General features: G+C 49.2%; 1 protein-coding gene across 2 annotated transcripts in view; it reads right to left on the bottom strand.

Moving 5' to 3' along the window:
- Positions 1–16807, bottom strand: part of Pde9a (phosphodiesterase 9A) — an 89102-nt gene that overhangs the window by 60252 nt on the left and 12043 nt on the right. For both annotated transcript variants that reach the window (XM_021149321.1, XM_021149322.1), the window contains exons 2-3: positions 1770–1840; positions 592–669 (exon numbers count right to left, since the gene is read on the bottom strand). In XM_021149321.1, the coding sequence (XP_021004980.1) occupies positions 592–669; positions 1770–1840 (149 nt within the window). The remainder of the gene's footprint in view (positions 1–591; positions 670–1769; positions 1841–16807) is intronic.

The raw sequence follows: 16807 nt of genomic DNA, 5'->3' as shown, positions 1-16807 counted from the left end.
CTCCTTCCATCTTCATGTGGGTCCTGGGCTTGAACTTGTGTCTTTAGGCTTGTGTGCAAGGGCTTTACCCACTGATCCATCCTGCTAGTCCCAGAGGCTGCATTTGTAAGTTCTGTTTTGCTGAACTGCACAAATGACCTGGAGACTGCAGGGGCTTTCCCAGGCCACCTGGTAAAGTGACATCCTTGATTTCAGGGCCCTTCCCATGTCCTCCACAAGGGTCCAGATAACTGGCTCTAGCTGTCCTACCCATTTTCACAAGGGCACACACAGCCTCTGGCTACCTTCAACCTTTTGCCCTCAGCCTCCTACCTCCTATGCACTGAAGGTTAGGAAACCTGAGTTCTCCCACAAGGGTTCCTCAGACTGGAGCTGTGCTCCTAGCCCAGTCCCCTGTGTCTGCACATGGCCTTCTCACAGGGAAGATGGTTTCCCCAGCAGGAGTGAACCAAGCCTCCGCCTGCCTCCCATCTGCCTCCTTCCCTCTCCTGCTGAAACTTCACACATCTTAGCAGTAGTAAACAAAGCCAAATTGCAGACTCCCTGGCACACATGAGAGACAAGTGAGACACCCCAGGAGGAGTCGCTTACCGCTCTGAATTCGCAGGCATGGTGGGATCGATGGAGACCATGGCGTCATCTGTGGTCAAAAGGGAGATGGTGGTGTTCCTGCAAAACACTCATGTCAGCTCTGCTCTCCTCCCCGCACCCCCCACCAGTTGCACATGGGCCTCAGGTGACCTTAGTTAAGAGCAGGTAGGGGCAGCTGGTTGTCCTGCAGATATGTACCTCCACCCCCTTATCAAGTCAAGTGAAAAGGCCAAGTGCATTCTAAGAGCCTGTCAACTTTTAAATAATTTAAAGTGGGAACTGGAGTGAGGATAATTTATTGGGTTAGGAGATGCTGGGAAGCTGCAGTGCACAAAAACTAGCTTTAGACCAGAGATGGGAACCATTGCTCACCTCGAGGCTTCTGAGCCTGTTCCATCTCTCTCCCATAAAGCACGGACTTAAATGGTCAAAGTCTGTCTCCTCTCAGCCTCTCAGCTAGGGGCTTTTGATAAGCTGATACCTCTGCCAAAAGAACTAAGCCCTCTGATCCTCAGCTGTGAATTTCTTTTAAAAAAGATTTATTTATTTTATATACAGTATATAACTACACCGTAGCTGTCTTCAGACACACCAGAAGAGGCCATCAGATCTCATTACGGATGGTTGTGAGCCACCATGTGGTTGCTGGGAATCGAACTCAGGACCTCTGGAAGAGCAGTCATTGCTCTTTACCACTGAGCCATCTCTCCAGCCCCCAAAGCCCAGCCTCTAATTAGAAAAGTCCTGTGTGAATACCGGCTAGATTTAGGAAAGAAACTGGGGTGGATTTTTTGAAGATTTTGTAGGCTAGGCAACTGCTTTTAGTGCATCTCTGAAATGAGTCCCGTGTCCCATACTCCTGGAAGCAAAGGTACTTAGTTATTTGTGACTGGGGCAACTCTAAACACAACTGTCCTCCTTCCTCAACAGTGAGCGAAGGCATGAAGGCTGGGAAAACCCAGCTCTGAAGATGGAGCTCTCGCGGAGCTCTGTGGGGCAGCTGGACCCTGCGGTCAAGCCAGGATGGAGCTGGGGTTTGCTTCGCTGATTTGAGAGACATCACAGCAGAAGCCTGGGGGTTTCTTCTGCCCACTAACCTCAACTTGAGGCTTCACCCTCGTCTGGTCTGCTGTGGGGTAACCCAACTCTCATCACAGAGCACACGAGGAGACACTCACCGAGGCAGGCCAGTGGCGATACAGAACAGGTCCATGATGTCATTGGAGTTGCAGTACTTGCTGAAAACCACCTGCAAAACACAGAAGTTGAGCTGGAGAGCTGGCTCAGGGAGTAATGTGCTTCCTACCTAAGCGTGATGACCCATGTACTCGCTGGTCACCCAGGCCAGTGAGAGGTTCTCCCTCAACAAACATGACACACAGCTTCTGGGGAATATCGGCTAAAGTTGATCTCTGGTTTCCCACAGGTACGTGTGCACATGTGCGGCTACATACATGAACACATGTGTACACACATGTACATACGTGAAAAAGCACAATCCACAGGCAGTGAGGTAGCAGAGCGCCCACTGGTTTCCATGGAGATGCTGGGTTCCACACAATCCCTCACCGTTTGAAACTGAGGGTTACTTTTCTAAGCTGTGGGCTCTCGGATGCCACGTGGGCATCTTTTCATTTGGTCGGTGTATACGGATTGTGGAAATGCTCAATTCGTTTGTTAGGTGAAAATAAATCACTTGCCCGCTTCTTTGTGCCTGCAGTGACCCAGGCTGTGTGCGGCACAAAACTGAAAATGAACTTCCAGGATACTGCGGCACAGCTAGTCTCCAGTCAGCTCATGGAGAAATTACGGGAGAAGCACACTTAAATTTCTTGATCCCCCTCCTCCACCCCACCCCCCCCGTTTTAAAAGATTGCCTTTTAGTCTTTGGGAGATGAGGGTCTGGGGCTGAATGACTAGATAAAAAGGGGAAATCACAATCACAAGAAACAGCTGCGAGTTGCTGTTTGTCACAGCAAAATGTAAACCGTTTGCACTGTGGCTGCATGCTACAGAGCATCCCGTCCCCACCCTGTAGGACAGCAAGGGCTTGCCTTGCATCCACCTGGTGTGTACGAGAGCCCTGATGTGAGCCTCAGCTCTTTTCCTCTGGTAGCCTATTTTATTATCATCACTGATTTCTTCTTGTACATAATAAATATTGATATATATATTATCTCTCTCTCTATCTATATCATAGCTTTCTTTTTCCCATCCCTCCCTCCCTCTCTCCTCTCCTTTCTCTCTCATCCTGAGGATCAAACCCAGGGCCTCCCATATCAACAGACAGCAGTCGGTGGAACACTGAGCTAATTCACCCAGCCCCTTTCTGAGAGAGTGTTACACTGTGGACCATAATATGAATCCCTGGTCTCCAGCTTTGGAGTGCCGGGATCCCTGGTACCCCCCAAGCCCCACTTCCATTCCATAGACATTTCCCCTGGCTCACTGCAGTAAACACCATTCAAGGACCAGAGCTGATAAGTCAGTTGTTATTTTTGATGCCTGGCACTGTCTCTTCAGCCGAGGAGCTTCTTGCTCAACTTCAAAATAGTGAAATAGAGCAAAGAGATGACCCTCTCCCATCTTGGCCTTACTCTGAAAGGCGGTTTCCCTCATGTGGGTCAATGATACAAAATGATACAAAAGACTCTTGTATTCATGCCTTGCGCATCCCAGCCTTTTGTTTCTGTACCATGGACCACAGTTGTGATCTGCACCATTCATGGCTCTGTCCCGATGTCCACAGCTCTGGGTGCCATTGCAGCTCCCCTCCGGCCTACCCTAACTCTCACATTTTTTTTTTTCTCCCTGGCTCAGTTCTCATCTCATCCTACCCCTGCCACACCCCTGAATAGTGTCATTTTTCTTTGCCTGGCCCTGCTAGCTCCTGTCATCCACAGTGGAGATCCAACTCTCTGCTGGGCATGGACCGTCCTAGGGCTTGCCTCCTCCCAGGCTGCATCCTGGCTAAGTGTCCTCACTCCGGTCTCTGGCTCCAGCCCCACGAATGCTCTTTCTTAGCCCTCCTGCCCTCTCTTCATCCTGCTATCTACACATGGTGGCAGCATCTTTGGTTCCTGCTGTCAGCAGAGCATACTTTTACCCAGTGCCAGTATTTATTATTATTATTAATTAATTTATTTATTTTACCATGAGCATCCTGGCAAGGACCCCCTAGGCCACAGTTAATGTTTCAGATTTTCTGGCACAGCTAACCAGGAGTCCTGAGTCAGCCTGGGGTTCTAGCCGTTCAGCCATCAAGGCAGACCGGGTCTTTCTTGTAGCTCACTCTGCCTGTGCGGTTTGGTTTTTGATGTCTCACACTTGTATGAGCTAGAGGTGGGGGCAGCAAAGGAGGCGGGGTATGAAGGCCCTTTTTATGATCCATCTTCCCCGGGAGACTTCCAAAAAACGAGGGCAGGGTAAGAGGCTCTTCAAAGTGTGCCTGTAGTCAGAGAAGCAATGGATCCTGGGCCAGCTCAGGGATGCTGTGCACAATTTGGGTGAGCAGAGGAATGTATACTTTGTTTTTACTAGGCACAGAGGGGGCCTCTGAGGGGTGGGAGAGGCTACAGGATATTGGATGTGGAGATGCGGACCAGCTATCTCTCTACAAAAGGTCTTGCTCCCCATGGAAGGGGCTTCTCCAGCCCCCCAGAACCTACAGAACTGATCCTAAAGTTGCATCCTCTCTATAGCTGAGAACCACTTACACCAAGGCCTCTTAGAGCCCATGTGGTACCCTGTGGGACTCTCTGCCTTGTTCGTTTCTGTAAGTAGGAGAAAACTCCCTGACTTCTTTTGCTTTTACTTTACATTTTTTAGTTCTGAATATGCATGCGTGCCGTGGCTGCCAGTTAAGCCCATTTACCTACTGAGCCATCTCTCTGGGCCTCACCCGCTTCTTGGTGCCTTTTTAAGTTCTGTAGAATGGGCCCAGAGGCAGCAGCTGTCATCAAGAAACGGCTAGCCTGAGTGACAGATGTTGTTTAAGGTTCTACTGTCAAATTTTGGGATTCTGAAAAAGTTCAGAGGCTGCACCAGGAACAGTAAACATCAGACCCCCCAGAGCCCAGTCCAGACAGACCTCCATGCCCACCTCCATAGGATGTCCAGGATGCATAGAACAAACAGAAAAACAACAAGGTGAGGCTCTGGACCATGCCCAGAGGAATTCACTCCAGAGCACAGAATAAACCCCAAGAAGATTTTATTGTGTAGATTTTCTAGCTCTACAAAGAAGCCCTTTTTGTTTCTTTGTAAGCATTTTTTTTTAAACAAACTGGTAGTTTGTTTTTTTTTTAAAACCAAAATGAAACATTTTAAAATAATATCTGTTTTTTTACTGCCATCTCCGCCTCCTCCCCAGATTCAGAAACTTGTATTAAATAGTCTTTCTTTTCCATGGCAACCGGGTTATCTGCTGAGGTTCTTCCAGAGCAGTGGGCTACGCCCAGAAACGCAGGGGCTACCATATCGGGTCAAAGCTTTGAACTTCCTCTGGGTGGTGGTGGGGTGGGTAGTAACCTGCACTGACCCCAAGAAGGTCAGGGTCTTCTCAGTGAAAAGAAACAGCCACACCCTCTTCAGGCCAAGCGCCTTGCCCCGTCCTGGCGATTCTTTGAAATGTCTTTGCGCAGTTTTATAAGGTCTGCCGATGAAGTAGAAAGGAAAGAGGATTTCCTTTGTGCTTGTGCCTCCAAAGATAGGATAGCGGGAGATCGTAGGCCTTTAAAAGTTGGAAGGTAACTTCCTCTCCTGGAATGGTGCTATATGCCTACGAGCCCAGCATCTGCGAGGCTGGGACTTGTGGATCATGAATTTGAGGTCAGCCAGGGCTGAGTCTGTGACTTGCCTGTGCTAAGTGAGACCTGGGGGCGGGGGTGGGGGTGGGGTGGGGGGAGGGAGGGAGGGAGGGAGGGAGGGAGGGAGGGAGAGAGAGAGAGAGAGGTCTTCCAGCCAATTAAATAGAAGGCCCCATGGCACCTGACACTCTTGCTGTTCCTGTGCAAACAGCTGGGCTGGATCTATAGCAGACAGGCTTTGTTCTGGGACCAGATCTCCCTCGTGACATCGTTTCTGACAAATAGCCTAGGGAAGCTGTATAGAAACTTGGAATGAGCAGAAAAGACTCCTGTGGGGCGCTTCCAGCAGAAAGCAGCGACCCAACATTCGTCCGTTCCGTGGCCACAATCGCGTTTTTGAGGTCTTTTTTGAACTGGAGGCCAACAGGAACTGAGCAGAAATCCTTTGAAACATGGTCCTCTCACGTGAAGGAGAGTCGAGGTTCTTTGGTGTTAATTAGTCTCCAGTGGGGCCAACGCCAGGAGAGTCTGAGTTGGGAGAAGCCAGAGGACAGGATGCTGGGATGCCTAGAGTCAGGAGACAGCCAGCCTGGACCAACTGTCTCTGCCTACCAAGACCAGCTGGCTGCAGTGTGTGGCCGTGGGAGCCTCAGACAGCCTTGTGAGAAAGGGCACAGGGCTGTCTGTCTACATGTTGAGTAATTTTCTAGACCCTTTGTTCCTTACTCAGAAACAGACAGCACAAGGAAATTGAAGTTGAGATTTAAACAAGATACCAAGGCAGCCAGATCCACAGGCTTTCATACTGCCTTCCAGCTTCCGGAGACAGACCGGGGCTGGGGCTCATACGCAAGCATGGAAAAACCACCCCAAAGTCTTACATGAGGCTGAATGGTCAGCACCATGATATTAAAACCTGGACAAGACAAATGACGAGGAAGCAGAGAGCTTCTTCTCACTGTGAATTGGTTCTTCTCTACCTCAGCTGAGACCTGTGACTGTCACATAGCAGCAGCATCCAGCAGCCCCTCCTCACCCCAGTCTCCGTGTTGCCCAGAGTTGGCAGAAGCTGAGCACAATCCAAAGAGTGGAGCAAAGAAACAGGTACCCAGGCATGTGTGCGCTCCCTTGGGTCCAGCCAGGGTCAAGGTTTCATCTCAGGCCACCTGACCTTGAGGGTATACCCTGGCAGGGTATATACTGACCCTGGTTACTTAAGCCTATATTTAAGTCAGCCCCCTGCTGTGGACCTGGTTATAGGCACAGGGCTGGATCCCCAGCCTGAATCACCTCTCCATATTAGATGCTCTTGTAAACTGTAAGCAAGGCTGCAGCCACAGGACCCTCAGTTTACCATTCTGTAAATGGGTCAACAGAACCAGGGCGCTCCTGGTGTCTCTGGGAAGTAGTGAGCAGCAGGCAAAGGAAAACACCAGGAATGACCCATGGAAGCACGGCTGGCTGAACACCGTGTGGAGGAATATCATACCATCTCGGTTACCCATGAGACTCAAGTCTCCAAGGGTCTCTGATTTGCCAAATGCAACAAGAGTATCTTCCAGCCACATGATTGTGCAGCACCTGGTTGTATTTTGGTGAGATAACAGTGTACCCCCTGAGGGCTTTCTGGGGGTGGGTGGATCTCCTCAGGGCCCACAGCTTCCTTGGGGAGGAGCTACTCTTGACCTGGCAAAGGACGGACAAAGCTGTGTATGGTGGAGCACCTGTGGCTTTGAATAGATGTTTTGGCCCAGCTCAGTGATTCTTGGGCTGCACAGCCTCTTGGGAGTATAAGAAAGCAAGGGGGAAGAGGGTCAGGGCTTGGGCTAACTGGCAATCATTGGCACTGTCAGCTTGGCTGGGTAGAAGCCAGTGGTTCTCAACCTTCCTAATGCTGCGACCCTTTAATGTAGTTCCTCAAGTTGTGGTGACCCCCGATCATAAAGTTATTTTCATTGTACTTCATAATTGTGAGTCAGCTCCTGTTATGAATCATCATCACATAAGTATTCTTGGAGGCAGAGGTTTGTCAAAGACCCACAGGTTGAGAGTCACTGGTAGAGACTTTCTGATAAACATCCCTTTGTATGCCTTCTTCCAAAAGGTTAGAGAAGCAAGACTTGGAGAGCCACAGTAACCAGGCAAGGGGTCCCCCTCCAACAAGCACTCTCTAGATATGTCCCCTGGAGCCTTAGCCCTGGTTCTTGGTGACCCTGTCCCATCATGGGACTGAGCTGGGGGTTGGGAGGGTTGGGGGGAGTGCGGAGCCTTCACACTATTTCAGGTAAGTTTTCCTAAGAGACTTGAGGTGTGGCCTTGTTGGAGTGGGTGTGGTCTTATTGGAGGAAGTGTGTCACTGGGGGTGGGCTTTGAGGTTTCAGAAGCTCAAGCCAGGCTCAGTGTCTTTCTCTCTTCCTGCTGACCCAGATGTAGAACTCTCAGCTCTTTCTCCAGTACCACATCTACCTGCATGCCACCATGCTTCCTGCCATGATGACAATGGACTAAATCACCGAATTGTAAGCCAGTCCCAGTTAAACGTTTTCCTTTATAAGAGTTGCTGTGGTCACAGTGACTCTTCACAGCACTAGAAACCCTAACTAAGACACCGTCCCTCAGATAACCAGCATGTCACACCAGGGGAACTGGATGACTTGATAGGCCTAGATTTCAAGGATCAGAAATCAGACTCCAACCCTGACCCTTCCAGCCCTCACCCTACCGGAAGGGCCTCTGGATCCCACTCGGAACTTTCACTTGTGTCCTGGTCCAAAGCACCTATGATCAGACTCAGTGTCTTGCCCATGGTGGGTGGGTTGGAGGTCAAGCCTTCTCTGGGATGGGTACTGACTGAGGAGGTGCTGGGGTAATGCCCAAAGCTAACCTGTAAGCCCTACCTGTAAAAGGATCAGGTTTGGATTTTTGCAGCATAAATGTAAAATGAATGCTAAAAATCCACATATTCATATAACTTCTTAAAAAGTTTATGAAGAACTGGTTTTAATTCCTAATCTCCACCCCCTACCCCCGTCACCGCCTCAGTTTTTGTAGCAGGGTAAGCTACAAAGGGTAAGCTCTAGTTGGCCTGGAACACACTGCAGAACAAGCTGACCTTAAACTCAAAAGTAATCCTCCTGCCTCAAACTCCCCAGTGATGGGATTAAAGGCACGCTTGGTTGCCTTTTTAACCAAGTAGTGCTAGACAGAGATCAACCCTAAAGGAGACTTCTGGAAGCCAGGCTGGCTCCAAGGCGTGCAGCTCACAGTAGCTGTTTGGAGAGCTGATGGGAAAAAGCCCCCACAAGCGCATGAGGAAACGTGGTGCTGGCTAGCCTCCAGGTTCCCTCCGTCCCAACTCACAAGCACAAGCAAGTTATACAGATCAGAGCCACCACACCAGTCTCCCAGGCCTTCTTTCCTGCCTGCTACTCTTGCTACCTGAAGGTCTTGCTAGTGTTCTATTCTCCACTCCTCTTCCTGGTACTTTATTCACTGTCCCCTGCGATTCTTCATTATCTCAAAGATAGCCCAGGACATGTTCAGTCTACTGCTTCGTCTCGCTGCTAATGGACACTTTCAGATGCTTCTGGATGTTCGTTCTCTCTGTGTGTGTGTCTCTTCTCTCTCTCTCTCCGTCTCTGTCTCCATCTCCCCCCGCCCCCCTATATATAAACCTTCCCCTTAGCCACACCATGTAGCAGTTCTGTGGTCGGCTTACACAGATTGGCCTTAAGCCAGTGACTACCAAAACCTGGGTTTCTAAACACGGCCCTGTGTGGTACTAAAGTTAGGAAATTCTCCCAGGCTCTGGGGCAAATTCGATAATCAAACAGCAACTGAGGTTTGGGTCGAGTTGACAGGCTGGGAAGGAAAACCCAAACCAATCTTAAGTCTTAGCAGCAGCTCCACAGCAAGCGCCTCCTCCCACCCCCCAACCCTCCAGGGAGCTGCAGTGCCTGGGAACTTCCTCTGTGGTCCAGCTACGCTCCATTAAGACACACCATCCTGCAAGGCTGGGTGGGAATCTGGGTGACATGAATTTCACTGAAAGCCCTTGCTACCTTTCAAAACTTTTTTTTTTTTTTTTCAAATCCATGCTGGGCAGGTCCCACTGAGGAGTCAGCTGCTGGAAAACATACAGCTTTTCATGCCTCATAGTTACCGGAACCCTGATGGTAGAGTTTTTCAGTCAATTGCTTTAACAACAATGTTTCACCAAGTCTCTTTGAACTCAGAGTAACAAATCTCCAGTAAACCTCTCTTGCTAGGAGCTCTTCAGTCTCTGCTCCAACCCCCTCAGCAGCTTCACAGCTCCTGTGGAGGACGACAGCTCAGGATGCTGGGACCCTACAGTAGCCATTTCTCCTGCTGCTCGATTCCCACGGTCCTCTACCTCAGCCCCACCCCCACCCACAGACCCTCGAATCTCAGATTAACCATTTGAAAAGTCTTACCCGTTTGTTCTCTTAACTTGATGGTGGTGTTCATTGAGCCTCTGTGTCAAGCTAGCATCGGGAGGCAATGGGGTCAGAAGTCAACCATACTGGCCCCAAGGGATCAAAGCAAATACTAATGACAACTGAATTGGTAACAAAAGTAAAGGGCGGGTCTCCTGGTGGGAACAACCCAGTGCTTTCTGGGCCAACTGTCATATGTTATCCGTATACCCTGTCCTGTAGAATATTGTTCTCCAAGACTGTCATGGCCTTAGGGCCTTGAAATCAGGGCAGCTGTAATCACAAGGAACCTTTTAGGTCTAGCCTATTAAGACTCTTATAGAGGTCTGGAGAGATGGCTTAGCGGCTAAGAGCACTGACTGTTCTTCCAGAGGTCCTGAGTTCAAATCCCAGCAACCACATGGTGGTCACAACCACCCCTAATGAGATCTGACACCCTTTTCTGGTGCATCTGAAGACAGCTACGGTGTACTTATGTATAATAATAAATAAATCTTTGGGCTGAAGCCAACAGGGCCAACCAAATCAAGCAGGGTTGACTGGAGCAAGCAGAGGTCCTAAAAATTCAATTCCCAATTCAATTCCCAACAACCACATGAAGGCTCACAGTGTACTCATATACATAAAATAAGATAAATAAATCCTTTTTTTTTTTTTTTAAAGTCAGAGGCCAACCTCAAGTATCATTAAAAAAAAAGACTTATAGAAAGCCAGGAAGGTCATTAGACCCTCAGTGGTGAGCCTGCCCCTTCCTGTGCTGTGGCTGGGCCTGCTGTAAACGGGGGCTACTAGAGTACACAGGAGGTAGAGGGTTAACTGAGGTGGGGGCTCTGCCAAGCAGCTATGGGGAAGTTATCATTCATGCTGGGTGAGACTTTCTGTCATATGGCTGCTTTGGGGCCACCCACACTATGCCATGTGAGGCTGGACTTGGATGGAATCGGTCCTTCAGCCAATCATCAGTGCCTATCTCAGGGGGAGCAGACATTTGTTCTGTACTTGGATGGGAATGGGAGGGGTGAGGGCAGCAAGCAGTGGGTTCTAGGCTAGGTATGCCCTGAGGTGACGGGTGTTATAGTGGCTGAGAAGTGAACCTGGCACGGGGAGGTGATATGTATGGAACAAATCGGGTCCAGGAATGAGGAGAGCCCGAATCCCCTACGTGAACCATGACACTCTTGGTGCCTAGGGTATGTTATTGTGTGTGTGTGTGTGTTGGGGGGGGGGGTATAAGATGCCATGCTGGGAAACTGGATGCAGGAACCCTGGTCCCACTGCGCTTTCTCTACAGCTTCTTATAAAGTCACCATAGTCCTCGAGAATGGGGGTAACACTACATATGGGTTCTGAGGTGTTATGGAGGATGCCAGCTAAGGAACGGGTCTCCTGGCAACCCTAGAGGAGAGCTGTTAGGTAAGGCGCACGGCCTTTGACTCAGAATCCCACTGCCAGGGAGAAATAACAGCAACAGTAAAAGCATTGACCTCACGCTGGCCAGACATCATTCTGGGACAGCCCGCCGATTAGCTCAACCACTGTCCCAGCAAACCAGGCCACCTCCTGGATTTGCAATCACCCCACTGCTCGGCACAGCACATTGCCAGCCGTTAAGGAAGTTCCTCTGGTACCATTTACCACAAACATGGAATGAAAACCATATGGGCCGGGCGTTGGTGGCACACGCCTTTAATCCCAGCACTCGGGAGGCAGAGGCAGGTGGATTTCTGAGTTCAAGGCCAGCCTGGTCTACAGAGTGAGTGCCAGGACAGCCAGGGCTACACAGAGAAACCCTGTCTCGAAAAAAACAAAACCAAAACCAACCAAACAAACAAAAACAAAAACACCATATGGGTCTCATAAACAGTGGGATCGTTTCAATTGAGTGCATCTCCAGACAGAATGCTACAAATGCGTTCAAACGGTTCCTCTGAAGGCTGTTTAAAGCAACAGTGGGAAAGTTGCTGATGGGAGGCTGTGTAGAAAAAGAAAAGACACACATGCATGCGTGCACACCTGCATGAGCACCCTGCAGCCTAGGTCCTGAGGTAGCAACAGTGGCTCTTGGGATGGTAGGATAATGGTTTCTTTTATTTTCATTCTGATAATCCTCTGCATGCCCCCAGTCTTCTGTCATAAATACATGGTGGCTTTTATAACCAAGGAGAACTTGCTCCCAAAGCCGAGGCCAGTCTCTGATGAAGGGGCAGCTGTGAGTAAGAGGCTCTGTACGTGTATATAAAAAAAAAATCTCAAGTGAGAAGAGAGGGTCTTTCTTCTCCATTTTTATTCGGAGCAAAAATTCCTTGGCGCAAAGCCAAGAACAAAAGAAAATTAAACAGTCAACCAGAAGATGGAGGTTGGGACTTAAATAGCATATGGCTGGGCATGGAGACTGTATGTATGAGCAGGAGGGACCCAGAGAAAATCAGAAGGGAAGAGAGGCACTGGAAAGGCTCTGGGGTGGAAGGCACAGACTCCAAAGCAGGGCTGGTGCTTCTTTAGGCAGGCAAGCAGGGGCTGAGCGCGGTTTTACAAAGACCATGGGCCTTGAGAGTGTGCATGCCTAGTGACCTCAAGGGTGTGCAGACCAAAGGGTGCAACAAGGTGTTCCTAATGGTCGAACTGAATTCAGAGAGGGAGCCCTGTGAGTCCACACCTCAGGAGTGCCCACATCTTCAATATTCCAGAGACCCAAGTATCCCAGGTGACTCTCCTGGTGAGTCACAGGCCACTGTCCACAGGTATTCAGGCCTCTCCAGGCCTGAAGAAGCTAAACAGCCAGTATCATCTTAGTCCAACTTTATGGGACAGGGGATTGTCTTAATTTGAGAGCTGCCATGACACAATGCCATGAAGGCAAAGTGACCCCAAGGCTGACAGGAGCCTACAGTTGCCACCTGGGCCCCCAATTCCAAACACAAGGCCACACATGCCCTTCCTTATTGCCGCTAATACTATACTAAGTGCTAGAAACATGGCTTGCAAAATAAGTGATATTTCAGACATGGTGCTTAATGGCCTATATCTGCTTTAAATATTAGGCCTGTGTATAAGCCTGTGAGAAGAAAATGGGTCAGTTTTGGAAACTGAAGTATAGCCCTTCTGCCCTACACTTCCCAGCCATTAGGGCTGAGGAGGGTGAGACCCTGGCAGCAAGGACAGTCAACAAGCAGAGACTTCTGAGTGCCTGTGGCTGGCTGTGCCCCACCTTAGCAGGCCCAGGACTGGCTATAGCTTGGGCTCTCCTGGCTGTCTCGGATCCCCAGGATTGCTCTGCTCAGGTGCTGGGGTTGTGCACTGGTTCAAGTACATGTACGGCAGTAAAGCAAGGCGAGAGAAATCTGGCGCATGGATTCAGGAAGGCTTGAGTAGCGCAGATGTCTTAGTCCTGCTAAGGCTCTGATTCTCCAGATGGAAAGCGAAGACCATCCTTCCTTGGCTACAGGCATGCTGTGAGAACTCACCCGTGTGGATCAGAGCTTTACATAGCAACTGAACAGCTGGTGGAGTGGCAACTGTGACAACAGGAAGGGCCACTTAAACCCAGGTATCTTAGCATCTCAAAGACCATTTCACGGGTTGGTAAGATGGCACAGCGGTTAAGACTGCTCTTCAGGAGGTCATGAGTTCAAGTCCCAGCAACCACATAGTGGCTCACAACCATCCATAATGAGATACAGATAAAAACAAACCAAACCAAACCAACAACAACAACAACAAAAAACCCTATGGGCTGGAGCAAAAGGGAAAAGGGGAAGTGGGGGAAGAGAAAAGCCATTTCATAAGCAACAGACAAAAAGGACATGTGGCCTCAGCCTGCCCGCCAGGATTTCTGAAAGTTTCCACCAGTGTGGGTCAAGAGGAGGCCAGCTCCAGAATTCTGTCATCAAGGCTGTCCTTGCTCTAAGTGGCCCACTGACCTCTACTGACGAGTCACTGTGTCCCAGTGTGTCCTAAGGGCAGCAGATGCTGGAAGACAGAAGGGCTTAGTAAGAACCATGACTGAGAGTCAGCAATATTCCAATGGTGGCAGGTGAGCAACCAGTCTGAGCTCCCTCCAGGAGGGTTGAGGTCTCCCCTAGTTTAGCAAGGAGGCTCTAGATGGGGAGTTCCTTCCCACAGGCCTAGACAAGCCCATAGGCATGTGCACAGGGTATAGGTCCTGCCAGCCTCCAAGCTCCAACTCTCAATGAGGACCACTAGGGCACAGTTTGTGTCCCTTGGTTTTATGCTGCATAATAATAGTTCTATCAACATTGCCACGGCCATTATTATCAGAGACAGTTCTCAAGCCAGACACGGAGCAAGTGGACCTCAGGAGCCTAATATTATCAGCTGCACAGATGTAGGCACGGAAGGATGGAGTAGGTACTGGTCCTGATGCAAACTTGAGCTGCATGTCTTTGAGCCCGGGATGCCAGATCACTGGTGGTGTCTAAAGCTGGTTCAGTTGCTCTCCATGGGGAAGAAGTAATCTCCCAGTTCTGTGCCACAATATCCCACCCAGGGTGGATTCACAGTTGAGGTTTGCCTGACTCTCAACTGCTGGTATTTAATGCTACAGCCTCGGAGTGAGTATTGATTTAGCTCCTTCCTCCATGGAGAACAAACCAATTCATGGTCCTTTTACTTTGTCCATCACAGACTGATTCATTTTCTAAAGCTTTTGCCAGCTATTAAGCCTTTACATAAGCCTCTGTGGGCTTGTCGGGCTTTGCCCATCCCCAAAGCTGCCAGAACCTCTCACGCTGGTTGCTGGGTGAGTGAAAACCAGCTGGGCCACTTTCCAGAACAGCCAACTCCAGCACAGGGGCATTGCCTTCACATTTTTGGATGGATTAAAAGGTGTGTGTGTGTGTCTGTGTGTGTCTGTGTGTGCGTGTGTGCGTATGTTCTACTGCCTTTACAGTGCCTGAGAAACAAGTGTTTAACACGAAAGTATTTAATATCAAGACCAGTACCAAAACTGCATATTCTATCCCCAAATAACATGTTTACCAGAGAAGACATTGCAAGCTATCTATGTATTGTCTGCCCATCCATCTGCCCACCCGCTTATCTGTCTTAACACCTATCTCTCTGTAATCCATTTATCCATTATCCATCTGCCCATCCATGCGTCATCTATTCACTATCTCTCCTAAGACCTACATCTCTGTCCATCATCAACTTTATCTGTCTCTCTATTCTTTCATTCACTCATCAATTCATCCATTCTACATCATCCATCATTCATCCAACTTCCCATCATCCATTCATCCAACTCCCCATTATCCATTCTACCACCCACTCACTATCTACACTAACACCTATATCTCCATCCACATCCATCTTATTATTTATATCTCCATCCACCCACTTAGTCATTGCCTACCGCTTATCCATCTGGTCTACCATCTATCCAACCATCCATTCACCAACTAGCCTTACACTACTTATCTATTCACCTACCTAGCATCAGCCACCTTACATCTATCCCATGACACATCCATCTGCCTACCCATCCATCCACCTACCCACCGCCCATCCACGTTTGATTTTTTCACCCCCAATTATAAATTCTACATGTAAATTTCAGCACTCCATTCTTCCTGCGCTGTCTCATACTTTGGAGTGCTTAGCAATGATGTCATACCTAAGATGGTTACAGCTAACCAGCAGGCAATCATGCTGTTTTGTTTGCTAAAATAAAAACTGTATTAGGCCTCATTTCCCTTTCTAATGCAGGAGATATTTTTTCTGGTCATTGCGTTTGAAAAAGAGTATGAAATGATAACAGAAATTTCCATTTATTACTGTGTGCCAGACCTATTACTGAAATTATCTCTGGAGGAAGGGGGCTTGGTTCTAGGGGCAAGATCACAGGTGTGCTGAAGTGGAAGGAGGTGAGACTCGGCTTCAGCCCCCCATTCCTGGCCCCACGGGTTCCAACATCTGCCCTCTGGCCCCACCACTGCTTAGCCCTGCTGTCCAATGGCCTGACCGCCAAGCTCACGGCCGACATTACCTTTTTCCTGTGTTTCATGGTACAACTCTAAATGTAAGGGTTGCTTATTAAGACATACATGACGTGATAAGTGCACAGAAGAAAGCTAACAGCAATCTGCCCTGGTCAGGTCCTGGTGTGGAAACTGAAGTCGCGTAGGCAGGGGTGGCGAAAGTACCCTCTTTTCACCATTTCCTGAAACGTGTGGTACTTCTGACACCTAAAGCACCCATCTGGAGTGGATACTCTTATTTTGTAGACTCCAAGGCCCAGAGAGTTAAATAATTTTCCCAAAGCCACACATCAAGGGCAAGGGAAAGAAATGAAGGGCAATCTACAGACAGAGTGATGTCCTACAGGAAGTGGGATTCAGCGACTCTTGCAAGGGCAGCTGTGAACAGAATGAGCCCACAGCACATTGAGCGCATGAAGGAGAGCAGCCAAGTCCAGAGTTGCCTACATGAGAAGCTGATGTTCGGCATATACCCAGCCCTAGATATCCTGCCCCCTCCCCAACCCCCTGTCCCTAGAGAGATCATGAAACGAGAGACCCAGATAGGCCACTGTGTGAGCCAACTTTCCCTTCCTGGAGCAAAGAGCCAGGACAGTCAGCTTACTAAGGGGATGTATGGTTTGCCTTGCAGTTTAGTGGTTCTTGTCTGCAGTTGGCCAGCAGTAAGGCAGCATCCTTGCGGGGCAGTGAGATACATCATTGCTTGCCTTATAGAAATGACATGAAAGGAAGAAAGAGGAGGGTGCCAGTTCCCAACTTCTCCTTTGAGAGCACACACCTCCAATGCCCTAAGTACCCCCATTAGACTCCATCTCCTGATGATCCCTCCACCTCCCAATGTTGTCCCAGGCTGGAGACCAAGCTCCAACACATGGGTCTTTGAATACTCATATCCAATCCACACCATCTAGTTGATGGAAATCATAGTTCTGAGGTAGTGTACCAAGACTTT

This window comes from Mus caroli, chromosome 17, assembly GCF_900094665.2.
Source record: "Mus caroli chromosome 17, CAROLI_EIJ_v1.1, whole genome shotgun sequence".
Lineage (NCBI taxonomy): Eukaryota > Metazoa > Chordata > Mammalia > Rodentia > Muridae > Mus > Mus caroli.
Note: the sequence above shows the minus strand (reverse complement) of the source record. Positions and strands in the feature narration are given on the sequence as shown.